The sequence below is a fragment of the Sus scrofa genome, chromosome 14 (assembly GCF_000003025.6).
Source record: "Sus scrofa isolate TJ Tabasco breed Duroc chromosome 14, Sscrofa11.1, whole genome shotgun sequence".
Lineage (NCBI taxonomy): Eukaryota > Metazoa > Chordata > Mammalia > Artiodactyla > Suidae > Sus > Sus scrofa.
In genome coordinates, this window is record NC_010456.5 from 64332824 (window position 1) to 64357073 (window position 24250).

General features: G+C 41.3%; 1 protein-coding gene and 1 long non-coding RNA gene across 8 annotated transcripts in view; one reads left to right on the top strand and one right to left on the bottom strand.

Annotated features, from left to right (window-relative positions):
• Nucleotides 1–24250, top strand: part of LOC110256801 — a 93018-nt gene that overhangs the window by 31638 nt on the left and 37130 nt on the right. Inside the window, exon 3 of one of the 2 annotated variants that reach the window (XR_002338815.1) lies at nt 19384–19759. The exons of the other annotated variant lie outside the window; for it this stretch is intronic. This is a non-coding gene — a long non-coding RNA (uncharacterized LOC110256801). Of the gene's footprint in view, nt 1–19383; nt 19760–24250 lie in introns of those variants that run through there. 2 annotated transcript variants of the gene reach the window in all.
• RHOBTB1 (Rho related BTB domain containing 1) overlaps nt 1–24250 on the bottom strand; it is a 138871-nt gene that overhangs the window by 6363 nt on the left and 108258 nt on the right. For 5 of the 6 annotated variants that reach the window (XM_021073601.1, XM_021073598.1, XM_021073600.1 and 2 more), the window contains 4 exons: nt 16490–16675; nt 11583–12562; nt 9716–9834; nt 2597–2747 (listed from right to left, as the gene is read on the bottom strand). In XM_021073601.1, coding sequence (XP_020929260.1) covers nt 2597–2747; nt 9716–9834; nt 11583–12562; nt 16490–16675 — 1436 coding nt within the window. Of the gene's footprint in view, nt 1–2596; nt 2748–9715; nt 9835–11582; nt 12563–16489; nt 16676–22039; nt 22098–24250 lie in introns of all 6 variants that reach the window. The other variant, XM_021073602.1, reaches the window with a different exon arrangement.

Consider the following 24250-nt stretch of genomic DNA (forward strand, 5'->3'; position numbering starts at 1 on the left):
GACTGGGGAGAACTTGAGCCAGAGATCAAAAAAAAAAAAAAAAAAAAAAAAATCTGGACCGGAGAGCCATTTTTGCTCAGAGGCTGTGTTCCAGGCACCTAAACTGAATTCAAATTGTGATGGAGTTCCTGCTGTGGCGCAGCGGAAACAAATCTGACTTAGTATCCATAAGGACGCAGGTTCGATCCCTGGTCTCACTCAGTGGGTTAAGGATCCAGTGTTGCCATGAGCTGTGGTGTAGGTCACAGAAGTGGTTCAGATCTAGTGTTGATGTGGTGGTGGTAGGCCAGCAGCTACAGCTCTGATTTGACCCCTAGTGTGGGAACCTCCATATGCTTCAGGTGTGGTCCCAAAAAACAAAACAAAACAAAACAAAAATTGTGCTTCTGAGTGGGCTTTCTCTCCCACCTCTGGGATTGACATGTGTAGGTACTGTCTTGGCGCAGTGATTCTGGTCCTTGACATTGAAGTAGTGTGTTTCCATCTCCTTTTTCTAATCTAGGATATTGTCCAAGTCAGTCACCCTTACTTTCTGCTTTGGCTCTGCCTACTTGTTACTCAATAATGCTTCTATCTGGTCCGCACGGGATCAAGATTGGATTGGCGTCTCTGGCACAATCTTCCAGGCTGTCTGGACTGACAGACAAAGAACCACTTGTGACTAAATTTCCCAGAGAAGTCACTGGGTTTAAGTTTTAGGTAAAACACTATGTTCTAAACATCCATACTTAGGCTAAACAGCAAACACTATACAAATGATTAAAAGAATCATCTTAAGAAGCCATATATTAAATAATCATGACAGTAATTACAGCATTTAACAAGAGAAGTAAACATACATAGAGGTCTGTAAGTTCACACAAGGGGGTTTCTTTGGGTCAGTTTCTTTCATGAAGAAATCAGTCCCATGGTTTTATCACCATAGTTAATATTTAAGTAAGAATGGCTCAACTTCAAAAAATTATCACAACCTTGTAAATCAACTATACTTCAATAAAATGCCAAAAAAAAAAACCTGATCACAAAACTTATTCAACAGATTTGGCTCCAAATTACTTTTGACTATTAAGAAAACATCAAATCTACCCTGAAAGGACAAATATTTGTAAAAACTGGATAGTCAGGTGGTTTGGGACTCTTACTTCTGAAAAACAAGAATGGTCCATTGCAGCCTCCCAGAGTTAGTAATTAAAAAGCTGTAATACTCATATGGATCTATGACTTTAAGGTGTTCTGGTTAAAAAACAGTTTAAAAAAAATGAACAGTAAAGAAGGAAGGGGAAGAGAAAACTGTGATCTCTAGTTGGTTGAGCGTTGGAGAAATCTGGAACACAGGGAAATTTTTTTCTAAAGATATTGCTGTGAAGTCAAGTGCAGATAGGACTGGTTGCTTTGTTCATATATTCATTTTCATTGAATGATTCAACACATTTTTATTGAGAACCTCATATGCTCAGGCACTGTTCTGTGAGCAAGGGTTAGGGCAGTGAACACCCCCTCTGATTTCGTGGTTAAGAGGAGTCGACTAAATGTGGCAAGAAACACTCATAGTGCTAACTGACACCTATGGTGAATAAAGCAGAAGGTTTAAAGTCAAGAAAAAAGGTATTTGAATGCCTATCTCGCATGGAGACCGTGTTATCTCTTCAGCTTAACAACCGAACAAATCTAGAAATGATGCATAAGATTCTGCGAAGCTAAGCCAAGTCTCCCTTTTTCTCTTTTTTCCCAAAGTGATCTTGACAATATCAGAACATTTTCTAAAATAGCTTTAAGAAAACCACTTACATAATGCTTACTAGGTGCCAGACACTGTTCTAAGGACTTAAGTCATTTAATCTTCATAACAACTTTATGGTAGAATATTGAATACTGTTATCCCCGTTTTAGACAGGAAGAAAGCTGAGACCCAGAGCAGTTAGATCCAGTATGAAGTCAACCAGCCAGTAAATAGTGGAGCCAGGATCAGAACCCAAGCAAGTTGGGTCTGTAGCCCATGTTCTTAACTACTGCCTCTTTCTTAGAGACTGTGTCTAAGCACACAGTATGGGGATAAATGGACATAACAGCTTTTATTTCCAGGTCTGTGGTCCACAAAGGAGGCAGAGTGCATAGAGCATGGGTCATGGGGGAGCAGGGGTCATGCATTACTCATCTTTTAGTGTGCATCAGCAGGACCTACACAAACTAGATGCTTAAAAAACAGTTGCTGGAGTTTCTGCTGTGACACGGTGGCTTAAGGATCTGGCATTGTCTCTGTGGTGGTGTGGGTTTGATCCCTGGCCAGGCGCAATGGGTTGCCACAGCTGTGATGCAGGTTGCAGCTGTGACTCTGATTTGAGCTGAGCCTGGGAACATCCATGAGCCATGGGCATGGCAAAAAAAAAAAAAAAAAAAAAAAAAAAAAAAGAAAAGAAAAGAAAGTTATTGAATTGGGCTGTCTGATACATGTGATCAGTTCATGTCACCCTGCACAAGACATTCCTATATTGGGTGATAAAAAAAACTTAATTTCCATTTCCTGGAAATCTTCTTAAATGTGATTTTGATAAATATGACAGCCAGACGCTGCATGGCCCAGAGTCATCAGCCTTACCTGCAAGTGCAACCAAGTGTGGCAGGCAAAATCTGTTTGCCAAGGCAATTAACTCCAGAGGGTCCAGGTCCAAGTTGGGTGACAACTGCTTGGTGTAGAGATAGTCCAGTACTGCCTGCATTGACATCTTGTTTATGTTTGGGAGATACACCTGAAATGTTATTTGAAAAGGTAAGTTCTGTTGAAGAAAGCAGGGGCACGTTCTCAGGCTACACTGCTTGTAAATCTCCTGGCTGTGTGATCTGTTATTAGTGAGTCTGGGACACCTGCTTTGACGCTGTGCAGAAAAAGTCACTCGCTATTTATGGCCTTAAACCTAACAGTTTGATTTGTAGATGACAAAAGAGTAGGGCTGCCTGACAAAGCCCGATTTGGAATTTTTAAATGGCTATTTGGGCTTATAAATCAGAAAAATGGGCTGTAAATGTAGGATGACATTATAGGCCCTCCTTGCCAAGTACCTTATAATACTCTATTGTGGGGAAAGAAATCTCCCGGCAACATGACAGGTGTTGGGGGGAGCTGCAAACTGCACTGTTGCTGATACCCAATACAGCCCAGTTCTTGGAGATGTCAAAAGCAGGACTGGGGGACAGCTATGAGCAACTACCCGAGTTGCCACGGTGACTGGTTTGACTCCAGCATTCTATCAATTCTATCAATATGGGCTAGCATGATAGACACACTTTATTATTTTTCCTAGGGCGCAATCACATAGATTCGGAACTACTGGGCCATTATCAGGTATCAGTAGATTCAGAAAATCTGGAGAAACCTGTGGACATGGGGGTCGGGGGAGGGCTGGGTATGGGGAATTGTTTGTTCCCTTCAGGATCCTCTTACCTCCCTCCCGGGCACCTGTAGCTTCTGCCCCTATACACACATGCGAGAGTTTGCTGAGGAGCTGGGACTGCTTGGGAAGCAGAGCTGTGAATGGCTGGGCCCAGAACCATGGGGATGTACATGGTGCTGCAGCTCTTCCCCATTAAGGGTCTCTAACTCCACGAGATGCGCCCTGGCAGAGCGCAGAACGGTGCCACCAAGGCTTGCTATCAGAATGATGGTGATGATGAGCATTAACCTCATTGAATAATTGACTGGACTCGTTGAAGCTCTCCCAGGCCCAAGGTACTGTGCTAATAAACTTGCCTCATGCAAGTATCTATTTTAATCCTTATATCCTTCTGAGGGGGAACAAACTATTGCTTTTGGCCACTTTACAGATAAGGAAATGGAGGTTCAGGGAGGTTAAGTCCTGTGCCTGAGGTCACAGAGCTAGGAAGTTGGGGCTGACGTTTGGACCCAGGAAATATGATTCTAAAGTCTGTGTTCAGAACTGCTGTGCAGGACTGGAGCCCTTTCATGGAAAGGAAGAAAGCTATTAATGCAACAAAGCACTATATTTCAATAAGAGTTTTTTAAAAATTAGATTTCCAAATTCAAAAGGATAACCAGTTATAGACTTGTTAATTCTGGTACTTAATAAACTCTCTATATAGCATATAAAGATATAATCTATATATGATTATATCTATGCATTATATACAATTACCTCTATATTATATATCTAATCTCTTTCTCCAGACATTTGTGTGTGTGTGTGTGTGTATCTGTGTGTGTGTGTGATGCCTCCACAATCTACAAGGGGCTCATGGCATCTAGTGGTGCAGTTGTAGACTTGTTTAAGCTATAGCAACCATCTATATCATTCTCCTGCATAGCCACCAGCCACCCCAGAGAGGGAACATTCTTTCAAACAGAGCTTTCCATAAGTGCATCAAAGGGAAGGCCCAGAAAAATTCCTAGAAATATTAAGAAAATTACCCCCACCTCTCTCAGACATAGTTAGTGAAAACAATTGTGATTCTATTAATAAGCTGCATGGCACAACCTAAATGTCCATAAACAGATGAATGGATTAAGAAGATGTGGTACAGGAGTTCCTGTTGTGGCTTAGCAAAAACAAATCTGACTAGTATCCATGAGGATTCAGGTTCAATCCTGGGCCTCACTCAGAGGTTAAGGATCCAGTGTTGCTATGAGCTGTGGTGTAGGCCGGCAGCCACAGCTCTGATTGAACCCCTAGGCTGGGAACTTCCATATTCCACGAGTGTAGCCCTAAAAAGACAAAAAAAAAAAAAAAAAAAAAAAAAAAAAAGAGGTGTGGTACAGACACACAATGGAATACTACTTAGCCATAAAAAAGAATGAAATAATGCCTTTTACAGCACTATGGATGCAACTAGAAATTCTCATACTGAGTGAAGTCGGACAAAGACAAATACCATATGATATCACTTATATGTAGGATCTAAAATATGGCACAGATGAACCTAGTTACAAAGCAGAAACAGACTCATAGAGAACACACTTGTGGGGAAAGAGAAGGGGGTAGCTCTAAACAGTTGCATTTAGAATGGATAAGCAATGAGGTCCTGCTGTACAGCACAGGAAACTACATCCAATTTCTTGGGATAGAACATGATAAAAGATAGTATGAGAAAAACAATATACATATGGCTGGATCACTATGCTGTACAGCAGAAATAGGCACAACATTGTAAATTAATTGTAATTAAAAAAATAAGTTGCATGGGTTACTAAAATCAATGACTTGACAAGTGTGATCATGTCAAGTTTCTAAAACAACCTCTACAGTAAATAAAAATTGACAGGTAGAAAGTATTACTGATATTATTTTTAAAAAAGCTGTTGTACATTAATTAATGGCTATTCTCGTGACTTGGTTTGTGTTATATGTTTTTGTATATACATGCATTTATCTTATAGAGACATGAATTTATTAACAAGTTTCTGTGTATATCAACATCTGGCAGACTTTCCGTTCTCTAGTACAATTTTTAGATAGCTAAAGTTTAATTAAGCAGGGAATCTTTAAAATTTGGGCCATTCTGATAGCAAAAATATGTACATTTTACCAAGTGCTACAAAGTGTTAGTGATTACAAATATAAAAAGTCTCCAAGCTTCCTGTGAACACGTGCTCTCTCAGGGGTGGGCATGTCTCTGTTTGTGAAAATAATTGCTAGGAGGACAGGGCAAGAGGCTGGGACAGGCCCAGGGATGTGTCACTAAAATGCTGTGACCTTTGACAAATCAATCCTCCTCTCTGATCTTCAGTTTCCTCATCTGTTACATGGGAGAGATTTGGAATAGATGAAATCTAAATAAAGCTTTTTCTTTCTCACTGAGATTATGGATTTTGAAGACACTGAGATTACCTTAGCAATTTTTGTTAGGAGAGTGTTCTAAGTAATGGCAAAATGGATGTCCTGAATAAAAAGAAATTATTTCTGGCAGCAGCAGATAACAGATTCCAGCAAGCAGCCCGACCCCAATACTCCCAGCGTCTTTGGAGTATTCTGACATTTGTAATCATCCATGGCCTGCTGTTTTCTTCTGCTTAATGCAACACTAATATTTATTTTTTAAAGCAGTGGCTCTTTTTGGCAAATAATGTTAGGGACCCTCAGAAGTAAGCAGCAAATGAGAACAAACTAAAAACACTTGCAGAACATGCATTTTTTTTTTTTTCCTTCTCATGGTTGATTTTTTTTTAAAAAGGCTGTTTCTATAGTTTTCAACATTCATAATTAACGGAATAGCAACAGAGCAACCATTTTTATAGAACTTAAAAAAATAAGCAAAAGAAATGGAATTAGAAATTTTGTCCCTTACCTGCTGAATGTAACTAAAAAAAAAAAAAAAAAGGTTAAGACTATAATGCTACCCTAAACAACGACCCATATTCCAGTTTAGCTGGTTTGAAATTTTAATTGCAAAGATCAGCTCAGACTATTAGGCTAATAATTAGAGATGGGCTCATCGAGAATGAGAAAGTATTCCAGATCCAGAGCATTGCTTACTACAACCCGGGCATGCATTTTTAATGAACCACTTGCTGAGTACCTCTGGGGAGAGAATTATGCTTACTGCTACATTAAAAGTAATGAGAAAAACACAAGTAAAATACAGTGTCTTCTTAAATATTAAATGACAAAAAATTTTAACAGAACATCCATGGGCATCTTTTATTCCTTTCTGGATATGCCTGTGATTTCTATTAATGCAAAAATAAAAATAGGCTGGATTTTGGGGAGGACATCAGATTTTTACAAGACAATAAAGAGTTAAAAGGTGACCTAGAAAGAAAAGGCCCAAGCAAATATGGGGCTAAATTAGCCATGGAGCTTTTATTGAGCTTTGAACCTGGTGCTTTTTCTTACCCTCATAACAATCTCTACCACACTTTTCTAGTTTAGGAAGGGGATGGGGGCTTGTTACCTTAGGGCTTCAGGAGGATAAAATCTTTCTTTAAACATGGCAACAATTTTTTTATAGTTTTATTTTTTGGGAAGAGTGCACCCACAGCATGTGGAAGTTTTCAGGCCAGGGATTGAACCTGTGCCACAGCACGGACAATGCCTGATCCTTAACTGCCAGGTCACCAAAGAACCCCCTCATGGAAACAATTTAATAAGAATCTTCCAGGAGAATGGTTACCCTCATTTCTTGAGCATTTGTATGTTCTAGGTACCACATTCGATGCTTTACATGTATACTTTCATGCCTCACCTGCTCTTTGTAGAAGGTTCTCTTGGGGTTCCCATTTTACAGATGAGGACACAGGGTTATTGACTTATTTATTTATTTATTTATTTTCCGGCCACTCCCACAGCATGTGGAAGTTCCTGGGCTAGGAATCAAACCTGTACCACAGCAGTGACCCGAGTCACTGTGACAATGTCAGATCCTTATCCCACTGAGCCACCAGGGAACGCCAGGACACAGGTTTAATGAGAGTCAGTCGCTTGCCCAAGGCCAAGCTGAGACTAGAATTCATAACTATGTAACATTATAGCCTAGACTGGAAATCCAGAGAAGGGGCAGGAAAGGGTGGGCGTGTCCACAGCTCATGGCATTCCTCATAGATTAGCCATCTTGGTACAGACCTTTGGTTGTTTGGGTCCATAGTCTTTGTATTTTGAGCTGAGCTGACACCCTACTGGGCTCAGCTACAGTTCTAAATGGTGAGTGACCTCATCGGGGGAGGGAGGGGATGCTAAACAGGGGTCTCGTCCAGGAGAGGCTGTGACACCACCACATATGTGCACTGTTCACATCTGCTGCCAAGTTTTTGTTTTGGTTGCCTCTCCTGCACATTTTAATCTGGAGACAATTACAGTCCATTCTGGGAAGGGATAAAGGGGATTAGCATTTGTGAGGTCAGCTCTGACAGTGTCCCTTTGTGCCTGGGCTCCTGACCTTGATCAACTTCTCTCTGCTGGGTTGAAAGCAAGCGCTCTGCAGCGCCATCAGTGCACACGTCAGGGAGCTGGACAAAGAAGGGCAACCAGCCTCCGCGTTCTTTATCTCTGGAGATTACTGAGGTCGGTGACATGCCAGTTGGATGAGGTTTTATGAATCGGTGGCTGTCCCAAATTTCCTTGGAAGTGAGAGGTGAAGAATAAGCATGATGTCAGCGACCATGTGTGTCGTACTTACGAGGTGCTCTGCAAGTGCTGACTCTCACATGTCACATCCACACCACGGCCTCTTATCGCGTCTTCTGGATGGGGAGGCTGGAGCTCAGAAAAGTGGTCACTTGCCCAAGCCTGCACAGCTCTGTACGTAGAAGAGTTGGGGATCTGAGCCCCACAGCCCTCGCCTCACTGGGTATCTCTCAGTAACAATGCTGCCACATACCTCTGATGGCCCAGGAGGACTTGGTTTACCTGAGGGAGGGTCTCCTGATTTACAAGGGCTGGCAGACACTGGAAGATGTCATCAGGATAATTCTATAATTCTAACATCTTTTCCCCAAACAGTAGATGGTCTTTTGCTGGGGGTTGGTTTAGGAGCAGACGAAATTTGTTCTGGAAGCAGGAAGGTAGCCTGGTGATGGTGGGCTGGGTTGTGCTGGCTTGTGATCCTAGGATTTCATTTCCCTGCTTGGGGATGCAAATGCAGGCTCCAGGGTCATAACAGGAGCGCTCAGATTTCTGGGAGGAGGGCTGCTTTGTCAAAGTTAGCTATTGTTTTCTGTATTTCTGTTAAAAGTTTGGAGAGCTGCTGAGATAAGCAAAATAAGCCCCTCAGGACAATAAACGTGATGGGGTGTCCCCATGTTTTGTTTTGTTTTTTAAAAAATGATTAAGAAATACTTGCAAAACTCAACCAAAATGCCTTCTTCTAAAGTTAGAAATGCTTGAAGGGAATTTTTCTTTGTTTTCCAACAGTTTGTAAAGCACTCTGAGAGGCCTTTCAGAGGACTAACCCTTTGCTCTGTTACTGCTACCCTGGAGTTGACAAACCCGAAGAAAAGGCAGGTCAGGGTAGAGCCTCATGGGGTGTTGTCATGCAAGGGGACCTCAAACTGACCTGGTGCCTCCCTGTCTTGCTGATAAGGAAACTGAGGTACAGGGTCTTTTTAAGATCTCCCTTGCCCCTAATCTGTAAGGCAGAGCTGAGCCCAGGTGTTGAGTGAGTAAAAAAAACTTTTTACTGTCTCCAACTTCTGGAAGACAGGCTGTACTCCTCCTCTATGTGCCTCTGATGGTATCTTGCCTGGGACATTTGTTCAGGAATATAGTCGAGCATGTTTTCCGGATGAGGACAGCTCTGGGGTGAAAGGGTAGAGGAGCTCTTAGGAGATCACACAGAATAATGAACAATGACAACAGTTCTACATAACTGCAGAATTAAGAAGAGGGTGACGTGAAGTTCCTGCTGTGGTGCAGTAAGAATCTGACTGCAGCGGATCAGGTGGCTACAGAGGCATGGGTTCCATCCCAGGCCTGGTGCAGTAGGTTAAAGGATCTGGTGTTGCTGCAGCTGTGGCAAAATTCATAGCTGTGGTTCAGATTCAATCCCTGGCCTGAGAATTTCCATATATTGTGGGTTTGGCCATAAAAAAAAGAAAAAATCAATCAATCAATAAAAGAAGTAGAGGGTAACCTGACACTTAAGCACAGCCTGTAAACTATTTCAAGGAAGCAGTTAAAGCACCGAAGTCCTCTGGTTAGTTCAACACTTTATAATATAAATACACAGGCATGTCCACAAAGATACCACCTGGGCTTTTGGGAAAGGCACATACCTCACTGTTGGCGCTTTCAACAAACGACCCGCCAAACATGGCTGCCATCCACTTGCAGCTACAGATCAGCAGTGGTTTGTGGGCGCTGATGGCTCCATCATCCAACTTAAATGTCACATCTGCCCAAGGACGGAGGAAGCACAGGCGTGAGCCAGCCTTTTCTAGAGTTCCTCCCATGTTCATCCGCCCCCATCTCTCGTGTTCTCTCCTCTATCCCCGTCACCACTGATATGGTGTCCACACCAAATTCTCTCCATCTTCTCTGAGGAGTCAGCCTTTAACATAACACGTAAGGTCACAACACACGTTCCCTGAGCCATAAAGTAACGGAAAGGAGAGGAATATTTTTTCATCCTTATTATGAAAAATTTCAAACATGGAACAGTGGAAGGAATACTCCAAAAACAGCTCATTTATCCGTGGTTAATTCTATCTGTATGTTTACATATATTTTAAATGTATGGAGACATTTTTTTTAACAGCATGACACTTCACTAGCTGCTTTACCAAGAATTTTCTAAAAATAAGATTCTTTTCCTAGATCACCTTACTACTGTTAGTCTTAAGAAAGTTGGCAACAATTGCCAAATATCATGCATTATCTAGTTCATATTCAAATTTTTCTAATTACCCTCTAATTTTAGAGTTTTTAAAAAGACAATCCAATTGAAGCTCCCACATTGTATTTGGTTATTATGCCTTTGTAGTAAGGAAAGGGAAATTTCAACACCTTCACTTAAAGTTCATTGTTTAATTTACTGCAGGTCTGTAACATTTCTTTTCATTAAGTTTTAAAGACTGTTTCTCTACCAGGAGGGTCACTGTTTGGAGTAAATATTACCCAAAGCTTTAAAATTAATGAACAACAAAAAAAATAAAATTAATGAACAGATTCGGTTACCTTTTATTAAATGCATATTACTATGACAGGCATTATGAAAGATAAATACAAAAATAGACATCTCCATCTAAATGGGAATCGGGAAGTCAAAATGCGACAATGAAAAGTACACAGGACAATTACAGAACCAAACTAGCATAAATGCGTATGACCATATAAGCATGGGCCAGTAACCCATCTTGGATCCGGGCCACCAATGCGCTTAAGTGACTCTATAAGGGCGCTGTGGGTAGCGTGTGGCAAGTTATCAGAGACAAAGGAGAAGAAAAATAGTGATGAGCAGGGTAAAGGAGTGTGAGAACCAAAAAGGACAGAGGACAGAAACAGAAGGTGGGAACTGCCTCAAGGATTGCCTCAAGGATTTCAGTGGCCTGGGGATCAAAGGTCACTGAGTTTTGTCCTGGGTGTGTGCTGAAGGGTTAGTGGACAATAGCCAGGGTCAGGAAAGGAGTCCTAAAGGGGAACTGTGAGCATCAGGCTGACCTGCTCAGGCTTAAGGGTAACCTGCCCTGCCCTTAAGAAGCATCATGATACACCCTGGGGCTTTAGGCGGCAGCTTGGATTCAAATCCTGGCTTGACCATTTACTACCTGTACAACCACAGGCTAGTTACCCAACCTCTCTGTCTCTCTGTTTCCCCATCTGTGAAATGGAGATAGTAATACTTAACCCTTAAATCTAATGAGAATGAAATAAGTGAATCCACGTAACTTAGGTACATGGGAAAAGAAGTACTTATACATGTTAGGTTTGTATTTTTTTTGTTATGGGGGGGTGTGCCCGTGGCATGCGGAAGTTCCTGGGCCAGGAATCAAACTGACCCCACAGCAGTGACAATGCTGGATCCTTAACCCACTGAACCACCAGGGACCTCCCTCATACGTGATGGTTATCCTTCTCCTGCCTATGTCTGGCCAACATTTGGCTAAAACACAACCCATGGCCTGTGCCACTGACCCCGCTCACCTGAAAACGTCCCCTTGCTGAGACACTCTTTTATCCGATTGGCTTTCCTGACGTGAAACGCTTTTGTAATCTCCTGGTTCATGAAGGCTTCCTTGTTCATGATGTTTTCCACCATCATCCTCAAGTCAAACATCTCCAGGACCTCTGCGATCTGAGCCAGGCCCATCAAGTCCTTCTCCTTTTCATCCAGTTGCCCCGTGTAGAGAAACTGGAGCAGGGTCCGGAAAGGGCCTGGCTGGACGGATGCGTCCATCCTGACCACAGTCACCGGGCCCACCCGCTTCGAGATGGGGTTGACCTGCATTTCCCTGTGCATGCCAAGGAAGCCCTTACTCCAGCCCGACAGGCTCTGTGTCTCCACCACCGTGCCCTCGGCTTCCAACCCTGGGCCCTCTGGCTGCAACACATTCTGGCTCGGGGACGTCCGCTGATCGGCCTGAGGTGTCCTTGGGCTGCCCTCCTCCCTCTCCTCGTTCAGGTCCAGACTCAATTCCTGGGCCTGGAAATCCAGGCTGGGCTTCTCTCTCTCACAGGCTCCTTCGCTCCAGTTGGGGGTTTCTTCACATTCCATTAAGAAAAGATCATAAAACTTGGATGAGGAGGTAGCGAGGTAAATGCGGTGTGCAAAGATCTGCTCCTGGCCCTGGAGGACGAACAGGACGTCAGCACACAGAGGGTTGTCCAGTAAACAGGCAGCTTCCTTGGTCCCCATGGAGGGACATTCTGGAACTTTGATGACCGGTGGGGGGGCTTTTGGAGGTAGGAATGGTGCCTGAAGTAAAGGTTTCTGGACTTTCTTTAGGTGAGATTTCCAGAACTGCAGGTGTCGGCGGGAAATGAGGGCGGCTCGGATTGCATTGTCGAACACGTCCTTGATTCCAAACTGGTCAAACACGCTTGTTTCATAGTAGGGTATGCCAAGTTCCTTTGCCACCTCTCTGCCTTTTTCCGGGGGCAAAATGTCTCCTCTCTTTATGGGCCTGGAAGAGAAGGTTTTAAACAGGGCAGTCAGTCTTATTTCGGGGGCTGGGGGTGGGGTGGGGAAGCGAAACAGTCACCAGGGCCCACCTAAGCACCTAGACATCTAAAATTCTTTGCAGGCTTTTCACCAGACTCTTGAAAAATCTACCAACCTCAGGCCTTTCAAATATAAAGTTCTTAGGGTTGCAGGAAAATAAAAATTGCTCTCAGTCCTAACAATAGTAACTCAAGTATCAGCCGTTTACCAGATGTTTGTTTGGTCCTGGGTAAGTTACTTAACCCCTTTAAGGCTCTGTTTTCCCATCTGTAAAACAGGAGTCATAATGGTGAGTCCTTGCATCTTGAAGGACTACTGAAAGGTTTAAATGAGATTATTCGCCCAGCACAGTCCCTGTTAGTGGTGTTCACTACTACCCCATCATCTTCTTCATCATCACCTTATGCTAGAATTTTCTCTTTTAACTTTAAAATGAATCCATATTCATCTTCTCACTTGAGCCTCACTACAACCCTAGGGGTGTTATTTTTGTTCTACATTTGGAAGAAAGGTTTGCCTAAGGTCACTTTTGCAAGTTGCAGAGAGACCTTTACTAAGCAATTGGAGTTGAAAACCCCCTCGTTCTAGACTAGTTGGTACACACATCCATTAAGTCTCCTCTATTAGGTTGGTGAACCTTCTTTCATATCTCAACCCCTTTCTTCCACTCTCTTCAGTCTCATCTTTTGCTTGGACTAGTACATTCATTAGCCTTTTAACTAATCTTTCCTCAGGTTCTCCACATGTTAGCTCACAGTTCTTATTGTTGCATGAAAAATCCTTACATCATATGAGTATGATAGCCAAAGTTTTCTTTTCTTTTTTCTTTTCTTTCTTTCTTTTCTTTTTTTAGGGCCACATCCATGTCATATGGAAGTTTCCAGGCTAGGGGTTGAATTAGAGCTAAAGCTGCCAGCCTATGCCACAGCCACAATGCCAGATCTGAGCCATATCTGCGACCTACAATGTAGCTCATGGCAACACTGGATCTTTAACCCACTGAGTGAGGCCACAGGTTGAACCCACATCCTCATGGATACCAGCCAGGTTCATTATGGCTGAGCCACTACGGGAACTCCAGCCGCAATTCTTTAAAAAAAATTTTCCCCGTTTCCACAGAGTCCATGGAACAAAGTCTACAGCCTTTAGTCTGGCACAGAGGCTGGGAGGCCAAATCTTCTGAAACATTATCAGCAGAATAGTGCTGTAATTATGGCATAACCATGGCCAAGACCCAGAGAGATTCCAGAATGTACTCTCTTCACAAATACATAGTTGATTCTGAGACATACTCTTTTTTTTTTTTTTAAAGTTTATCAAGGAGATATTACAACTATATACATAAACTAATGATGGAATAAAAATACCTGCAGCAAAAACTGACATAACTGAAAAGATAAATTCACTATTAAATAGTAATAACTGATAGAAGAACTAGAGAGAAAATAAAAAAAATATGTATGCTATTGGATCAAGTATCAGTGGACTCAACCTAGCAGACATATGTAAACCAGTCCCCTGGCGACTGCAGAATACACATTAATTTTCAAGTTATTATGGAACATTATTCAAGATAAGTAATATATTCAATCATAAAACAAGTCTCAACACATAAAATAACTTAAACCATGCTGTGTATATTCTGTGACTCCAAAGGAATTAAATTAGAAATCAAGAATGTCAGAGTTCCCGTCATGGGAGGCAACTAGTATCCATGATGATGCAGGTTCAATCCCCAGCCTCACTCAGTGGGTTAAAGATTTGGTGTTGTTGCCAACTGTGGCACAGGTCGCAGATGTAGCTTGGATCTGGTGTTGCTTTGGCTGTGCTGTAGGCTGGCAGCTGTAGCTCCAATTTGACCCCTAGCTTGGAAACTTCTATATGCGTCACGTGGGGCAGTAAAAAGAAAAAAAAAAAAAAAAAAAAGAACAGAGTAACATTTGGAAATTCCCCAAATATTGAGAAATTACTCTTAGGAGATGATCTTCCCAAATAAATAGCTGACTTTCAAGACCAACGGTAATGTGGGTGGCAGGCACTGGTCTTAAGAGAAATAAGCTTAGAGTGGGTAGAATTGGGATTTTAGGACCTTGATGGAAAAGAGGGAGGGCTGCAAGGTGTTGCAAAGGTGGAAGGAAGTGCAGGGAAGAAGGGTTTACTTCCAGGTTTGCTCCTGTGGTCATTTTGTGCATCACTAACTGATGAATCTGTTCAAGGCTGAGCCCAACTACCGCCTCCTCCAGGAAGTCTCAGAACTGTCTATGGAAGGGACTGTTCTCTGCAGCTCTGTGACTCTCCTCCAGTCCTCCACACATCTATTGTATGAGGCCCAACTCTCTTAACCTTTTTTTGTTTGTTTTTGATTTTTTTCTTTTTAGGGTCACGCCTATGGCATATGGAAGTTCCCAGGCCAGGAGTCAAATGGGAGCTGTAGCTGCTGCCCTATACCATCGCCACAGCAATGCAGGATCCAAGCCGAGTCTGTGACCTACACCAGAGCTCATGGCAACGCTGGATCCTTAACCCACTGAGTGAGGCCAGGGATCGAACCCACACCCTCATGGATACTAGTTGGGTTCTTAACTTGCTGAGCCACAATGGGAACTCCCTATTTTAATCTTTTAAACAAAGTTCTGAGGCGAAGGGCTAGCTAGTCTCATTCACCACGAGTCCTCTTTCCTTCGATGTGGCTTATAGTCAATCCCTAGTCCATGCATTTAAGAATAGAAAGAATAAGAAATGTTTTCAGAAAATTTATCCAAAACATACCTAGAACATCAGAAATTATCTCAAGAAAGTACTATTTGTTTTTGCCCTTACAACATAAAAACTTGTGTCCGCATAAAATTTTGTAACAAGCCTATTAAGGCAGAGTACTTACCTGGAAGGAAGGTATTAATATCTACATTTTGGGAAAAGCTGTATGCTTTCCAGCAAAAAAATGTAGTTAAACATAAACATAAGAAAAATTTTTAAAGAGACTATTGAAGGAGCACAAGGTTTTAGAAAGCTCTTATTTCCCTCCAAGATTGTGTTTTGTTTTGTTTTGTTTTTCTTTCTTTCTAGCTACCCCTATGGCATATGGAAGCTCCAAGTCCAGGGATTGAATCTCCACTGGAGCTGCAACCTACTTCACAGCTGTAGCGACACCAGATCCTTAACCCACTGTGCTGGGCAGGGGATCACACCGGCGCTTCCACAGAGACAAGCCAGATCTTTAACCCACTGCACCACAGTGGGAACCCCCCACCACGATTGGTGTACATATTTTATGCAGAGTAAAAAACATCCTTCTTCAAATTGCATTTTCAACACATGACTCTTTAAAAATATCCACTAGAACCATTTAACAAGCAACGTTGCTGTTTTGCAACCATAGGTCCACAGAAGTTTTAAAAACTGGACAATGTCATCTTGGGAATGAAATTCTCTCAGAGGTGGGATTTTGAGAATACTAAATGAGAAGATAATAAAAACACTTGGATATGTGTATTTGCATGAACATGATGTTCCTGGGGCCAAGAATTATGGCTGATTGCTCTGAATGTTAGTTACCTTTATTATAATCATCATAATTTCAAGAAAGGCATGATTATGAGTAACCAACATTTTGTTTAATACTTTACAAATTTCAAGGCACTTTTGTACACACCATATCAAGCACTGACTGGCCAACCATCTTACAAAAATGAGTTTTTGCCTAAGAGGTGACGGTGAGCACGAGAAGGGTCAAGACATGTCCCCTCACCATTAACAAGCTAACTTAAAGCGAATAGCTGGTTGACAGGGTCCCAGAGTCACTGAAGAATAGAACCCAAGGCTACAGAGACATATGTTACTTCAATTTTAATTTGGCCAGCACAGTGAAACACTGAGTCCCTTGGCTTACCTTGCTAAAGGGCGTCTGGCTCTATTAACAGCTTCAAGATCAGCATAGCGGAGATCTAACTGGCAGCCAACTAGAACGACAGGTGTGCGAGGGCAAAAGTGCTTGATTTCTTGATACCACATGGTTTTCACATGATTTAGGGAATTGGGATTAGCGATCGAAAAACAGAGGACCACAACATCGGACCTAAAAGAAAATCACAAAAGAAGCTGTATAGTCTTTTAACTTTTCTTTTTCTTTGGTCACGATGGTTCCTCCCCTCCCACATCCATCTAATGCCATATCATGTCATTAAAGAAAAAAAAAATTCAAAAAAAGACCAGATATTAAAATACATCTTGGAGTCATGCAAACAGCCTGATAAGCCTCCACATTCCAGCACCACCACAGCCTGAGTTCATTTCCATACTGCACTGCCTATGCATTGAAAAATTTCACAGGAAGTTATTTTACAGTATAGATGGTTACCCAAACTGGGCTCAGTCCTGGAACCACCACATGCGGAACTATTTCTGTTCATCACAAGAAATAGTTTCAAGATAAAAGAAAATAACAAAAAAACTACCATTACTAGTTTAAACATACAGGTGATGATGACTCAATGAGATAAAGCAAACAGTTTAAACATCACTGCAAAGGTAACGGGTATTTGCTGTACAGGGCAGGCAAATACACAGAAGGATTTTTTGCCCTTCTTCTCACTTAAGCACACATGGAGAGAGCACAACCATTTCTCTGTTTCTGAAAAGAAAAAGTCCTGAATTTGCAGGGATTTTGAACCTTTATTAGGTATAAAGCAAGAAGGTAGTATTCAACAGAAAACTGGCAAAAGTTAGATGGATGGCTAGTAAGATGTGAAAATGCTGGAAGCAGATTTCTCAAATGTTATATGTGACACACAGCAGGTAAATGGAAAAAAAGAAAAACTGCTTTATAGTCAATTGTGACATAAGGATCTTCCATTTTAATAACTTACCATTCTAGAAGCCAAAGAACTGTTTTACAAAACAGTTGTTCAATTATGGTGTTTGACAGATAGCTGCTAAAAGGTATCTTTAATAAAGATTATAAACCATCTTTCTAGGTTAAAATATGCAGAATAATGACTTTGAAAACATTGAGGCAGAAAAATATGAAGAATAGAAAAAGTTACACCCAAGGATTCAAGACTATCTTGCAGCTACATTCAGATAAAACTTACACTTTTATTAGATGTTAATTTATTGCCTTTATTGTTTATGTAATGAGAAGAATCAAGTCAATGAATCAAAACACCTTTTAAAATCATTAATGAGCTTTTCTCCCTACATATCAATGAAGACAATCAAATACAGCCAGCAACCATAAAATTTCTAAAAATAATCATTTGCAATACAGCAAACTGCAGGGTGCTTACATTAAACGTAATTCACAAGTTGAGTCCTCGAATTTATACCCAAGAAAAATTGCACCAGACCACAACAAATAGAAGGGAAAATCCTGACATTAAAATATTTACAAATTATAAAAGAGGACCTAGGACTCAAAGCAGAGGACTGGATTAATCTGTATGTTTAAAATGTCCTTGAAATAAAGACACTGTCAAAGATTCTTGGGCACTGGAAAATATAATGTGTGTAAAAATATGCATAACTATATAAATGAAAGGAGAGCATGTCTTGTCTTTGGGATTCTGATTTAGTTAGTGGAATATTCTGTGCACAGTCTTACTTCTAATCAGCATAAATAACAGTATCCAGTAAAGTCAAGAATGCTTTGAATTTTACATTTTTTTAGGAGGGAGTTTTCTATTATTCATAATCCTATTTATATAGGATATCTGATGCAGTTCTGCTATAAGCTTTGTCCTGATCATAAAATAAAGCCGCCAAGAAATCTGGCACAGTGAGAGTAATACGGCAGTACCTGAGGTTCAGAATAATAGAGAAAGATCCGAGGAAATGGAACCAGCACCTCAATGTGGAATAGTTATGTGTGCATATAAAATTGGTGTCTTCTCTTTCTTTATTAAGGCACACGGCAATAAAGGAAATCATTCTCAGAACTTAATTTATATGACAGACATGTAGCTAAATGTCAATTCTCTTATCTAATTTTATGATACAGCATGTGAGATTCTGAAATCAGAGCTAGCTCGGTTGCCAAGGTTACCATGATAACACTCATGCTACTGAACATATACTAGTTGCTATCCAGATGACCTGTAAACAAGTACAGACAGGACCTAGGGGGCTGGAAAAAATGGAATCTCCTGATGCTAGTAGCACAATGCTATTGCACAATACAGGTCCAGAGGGCCCAACTTCTAACTATGTCACATCAATATCTTGGTGCACACAATGCTGCTGGAAAGCTAGAAAAATAATTCAATGCTCTGTAAATATTTTGCCTCGAAAGGATGCTAGGTAAAGGGAAGGAGTGGTACTGAGAGCAATGCTACCTCTGAAGCTAAAATAACTTACTGAGTCAAAGTTCTATTTGCATCTTTGGAATATATATTCTTTTTCCTTTTTTTTTAAATGCACATTTAGAAGCTGTGAGAATCTGTCTCCATCATTTTACATTGAACGCTGTTAAAGAAGTAGATATTTTATCTACCACCCTGCTTAAATGTCTTTAACCCTTGTTGATTAAATGCCAGTTAAGAAACGTTGCATACACATTATATAGAATCCTATTCGTTAGGCCTGCCATAGGCATGTAGTATTTTAAACAAAAGCCTGAGAATCAGTGGGTCTAACGTTAGGGCTCTACAAAGATACTGCCTTGACCCATTCGTCCTCCTCCCAACATTCTTTTCTAAATCTTAATTCTCAGCACATCAGTCTCCTCTGTGATATAAACACCTATAAAATCAAGTAACTATTTTGAGCATTGCCATTTATTCCCTCTAGGTTTGAGCCATTTTTCTACCTAGTCAAAGAAAGCACAAGACCTGCAGCTAAGAATATCTCCAGCTTTAGGCAGAATTCCAAGGAACGAGAGATATTAAATAACTTTTAATCAAAACATTCATTCCTGTGTGGAGACTGTTCAATGTCTGACACAAGTTTGTGTTTAAAAATGCCATTCCTATGAAAGATAAAAAGAAAAAGGCAAGTTCTAGCATTTCTACTTCTGCAGCTCTGTTACTCTTTTTTTTTTTTAAACTTTGAAGAGTTCAAGTTTAAAAATAATTGGGAGGGGGAGGTGTGATGAGGACATTCTCACATATTAGGCAGCAGGGTTAGCCTAGAAATGACCTCAAGGTTCCAATTTCAGCTGTAAAAAGAATTGGATAGGATTTAAATGGAGTCCTACAGCTATTTCGGAGTAGAGAGCACAAGAATTTGAGAATGCAGAGATAAAGCACATAGTAGAACTTAAAGACTGAGAAGAGTAGGAAGAGGCCTGGAATTTTTATTTTGGACTGAGCTAAGTGACTTTATTAAAGACAACAAGATTATGAAGGGTTTAAGAATGTATGGTCTCAGTGGCTTGCCTGTAAATATTGATTTTTTTTTTGGAGAAAAATGTGACGGATTGTTCCTAAGAGGAAAATATTAATACGAAAGTTTCACTGGGGTACGAACACATCAAATCATGCCTGTGCAATAATGTTTTGACTAGTTGAGTTAAGAACAATCCAAAGTAAATCTGTGCGTTAAAACAACTGCGGATTTCCAGTTTCATGGAGGGGTGGGAAGTAAGAGGGGGATCAGAGAGAGACCTAGTTACCCAAAATTGCTTGGGCTGATAAAGCCAACCTTGGTTGTATTAATTTTTCTTCAGATATTAAACAAAAAAGCATATTTTTTCCAGCTATCTTTTAAGGAGAACATTGGCCAAAGATAGCATGTCAAAGATTGGCAAGGATATTTGGATAACATAAGGAGAGCATGCAAAGTTGGGCCCAATCTTTGTTGAAGGATTAAAGGGAAAAAAAAAAAATCTGAAAAAAGCACATCTTACCCATGTATCTTGGCCTGAGATAGACTTTTTAAAAAGTGTATTTTAGGAGTTCCTCTGCAGCTCAATAATGGCTTAAGGACCTGGCGTTGTCACTGCAGCAGCTTGGATCACTGCTATGGTGTGGGTTGAATCCCTGGCCCAGGAACTTCCACAAGCCACAGGTGTGGTCCCAAAAGAGTATACTTTATTTATTATATTATATTGTATGTTGCTATGGACACGGAGTGAAAATTTTAAATAGACTGCAATTATGGAGAATCTGCTGTAGCACAGTGGGTTAAGGATCTGGCATTGCTACAGCTGTGACCTACACCACAGCTCAGATTTGATACTTGGCTTGGGAACTTCCACATGTCACAAGTGTGGCCGAAAAAGGAAAAAAAAAGATTTCAATTAAACACAGGGCGGATTTTCCTTTTAAGGTAATAATGTGTGTGTGTGTGTGTGTGTGTGTGTGTATACATTTTTTTGAGCTAGATTTTAAACATCAAATGCCACATATTCTCATGGTTTGCCTTTATAATATCTACAGTCAAATATAGCAAAGTTGGTGGGAAAAGATCAGAGAAGCAAAGAGAAACTAAATTCATCCTTTGAAGAAGTGGTTGAAGAGGGCATATAGTCAATACCAAAAATTTGGTGTTAGGAATGAATTTTCTATGTTCTTTCTTATCCCAAAAGTGCCTTCCATCTTCTTAGTTTGTCTTCCCTTTTCTAGTCCCATCAACTATGCCACCATTGTCCAGCTGTGGAGCTGTGAGTCTTGGGTTTTCTTATCTGCTTACCCATTATCTGAGTAAATTATCCCTTATCTAGGTAAGATCAGGCCAATTTGATGGGTAATGTGAGGGCTAGTAGATTCCATCCAGTGCCCTAGGAAGGTGTGAGCAGAACAGCTATGCTGATGCATGGCTGGTGACCCAAAGTAAGCTAACAATCCTATTTCCCTGAGTCTTGCCTGGAAGTGCCTCCTTTTAAATTAAACAAGATACCTTTAAGCCTTCTACTCTATTCTAGGATTCTACCTCTTTACATCACTAATGCCTATTATTATTTCTTTCTTTTTCTTTTTTTTTTTGTTTTAGTAGAGACTCCCATAGCCTTTACATTGCTACAGATCATAATCACATTTCAATGGGTTTCTTTGTCAATATACCTAAGTCCCCTTCTGGCAAAGACTCAAGCAGGAGTCCCTATCCTCCTTCTCCCCCTGCTGCTGACCAAAAAAGGCTCTTTACAGAAACATTTTCAATACCATTCATGTCAACAACACACCTTTCATGCATATAGTCTGACAGCGCTATGCAAACAGACAGACCAAAACAGCACACAACAGCTGGGAGGATGGTGGAGAAGAGGAATGTGTGACACGTGGCTTTGGAAAGTTTTAGTAGGGAAGCAGCCCGGTATGTATGAGATGCGGAGGGAGTTGTCAGTGATGGTGAACATAACCACCTGGAGATGAATGGCCGTATTAAGCTCATACTCATGGAAAATGGAGAGGCCTGTGGCGGAGCGCCTGGAAGGGGGTCTGGGGAGAGCAGGGCAGTACCATGCAGCGCCCTGAATGTGAGCAGAGAAATCAAGTCAATACTTTACCAATAGCAGTGAGGCTTCTTAAGTACAGATGTTATGTGGGGAAAACTGTGAAAACACCCTGAAATATATCCAGATTTGGGAGTGATTAGCATGCGCAACTATTTCTTCCAAGCCCATAACTATATGTTTAGTAGGAAGGAACATTTTAAACCGGTCTTCCCCCACCCTCCAAAAACGAGACCAAAGCAATGCACGCTCATAAGTGCAGGAAAGCCATATTAACATCCCACCAATGCCACCAAGTCCTAAGATAGATAACACTCAAAACTTAAAAATGGTTGGTTCTGCCATCGGAGTACAAATATCACAGAAGGCAATGGCCTAACCATATAAAAGCCTGTGGGTTATCATTCAGTGGAAATCAGCTATTTTTAAATTTGCTATCCCAAATTTCTATCTCTGCTCTCTTTAATGTATAGATCTTCTGTGACTTATGATGGGCCTATGTCTTGATAAACCCATCATAAATTGAAAATATCATAAATCAAAAATGCATATAATAACACCTAACCTACTGAACATCATAGCTTAGTCTAGCCTACCTTCAATGTGCTCGGAACACTTCCATTAGCCTACGGTTGGGCAAAATCATCTAACACAAAGCCCGATTTATTAACTGCTGTACTTGATGTGAAAAACAGAATGGTTATATAGGTACAGAATAGTTATGTGTTATCAGTCTTTTACCCTGGTGACTGCGTGGCTGGTGTGGAGCCTGGTTCCCTGCCACAGCCTAGCATCATGAGAGAGTACTGTACTGTATATTGCTATCCTGGGAAAAGATCAAAATTAAAACATGAAGTATTTTCTACTGGGTGCGTATCACTTTTGCACCATCATAAAGTAGGAAAACTCTAAGTTGGACCATGTAAGTCAAGGACTCTCTGTGTTCTTACATCTTACACAATCATCTGAAAAAGGTGAATGCCTGTGAAATTAGGTGAAGCACAAGTAATTAATTAAAAGAGCTACTGAACCTCATTTAATCCCTGGTCAGTGAAAGCAGGAAACCCTGGGACAGAGAAGGCTTAACAGGAGGAGGCAAAACTGTCAATTTTCTGTCTACTCCACCTCATTCTCATTTCCCTTTGGCTTGTCCTGAAGCTACATGACTGAGGAACGTCCCTCTTACGCCGCTGACATTTTCTCCTAATAGTAAGGCTAACTGTATGTATAACAATGCCTCCATGGTGGCCCGACTGCCGGTAGGAGGCCACTGGGATGAATCTCCCTGACTCTTCTGAAATGAAACTGTGCAAACCAGCAAAGTCAATCCACTGGGGTAACACCAGGCATTTATCCAGGCCTCTCACCAATCCTCTTTGAATCAATAAAGGTACACGGATTTGTCAAGTCTCTTGTCCACTCTCAATAAGCCATCATTCAATCATTTTCCCCAGAAATATTAACTGACAACCTGCTATGTGCTAGTGTTCTTCTAGACCCTGGGGACACAATTATTAAAGATACAAATCACTGCCTTCACTTTGCTCACCTTCGTCATGCTTACGGAGAACAGAGCCAATAAGCAAGAAAAATGCGTAGACTATTTAGGCCGCTAGGTAGGATACACAGCAGAGAAGGGGGACAGAAATATGGGGGAGCAGAAGTTGCTGTTGTGAACTGAAAACTCTGCACAACCCAAAAGTTGAGAATTAACAGTTTACTTGGAGGAGGCCTCTCAGCTCTGAGGGACGGCTCTGAAGAGGTGAGAGAGGAGCCAGGACATATAGGAGTTTTGCAACCAAAACCAGGTAGCTGGAACATCAAAAGATTATGTTCATTAGAGAAAACCAGATACCTCAAGTTAAGGAATTTAGCACTTTTCTCTGTGTGGGAAGATACTGGAGTCTGGGCTAATTGAAATCATTCCTTGGCTTTTCTCCATCCTGAATCCCCTCAGGGTGCACAGCCTGGGGAGGCTACAGTGGCTGCTGGCTTCGTGGCCCCACCATCCTTGATATACTGAGATAACAGGCAACCTTCTTCATCCACACTGTTGAAATGAGGTGGTCTGGGAGGGCTTTAATGAGAAATTGACATTTCATTAAAGACCTGAAGGAAGGGAAGGAGTGGACTTGCTCATATTTGGTGGGAGAGCACTGTGGAAGAGGAAACAGCTAGTGCAAAGGCCCTGAGGCAGGAGCATTCCTGGGGGTTTCCCTGTGGGTGAGGGGAGGAAGAGCAGGAGCTGGGTTCAGAGAGGCAATT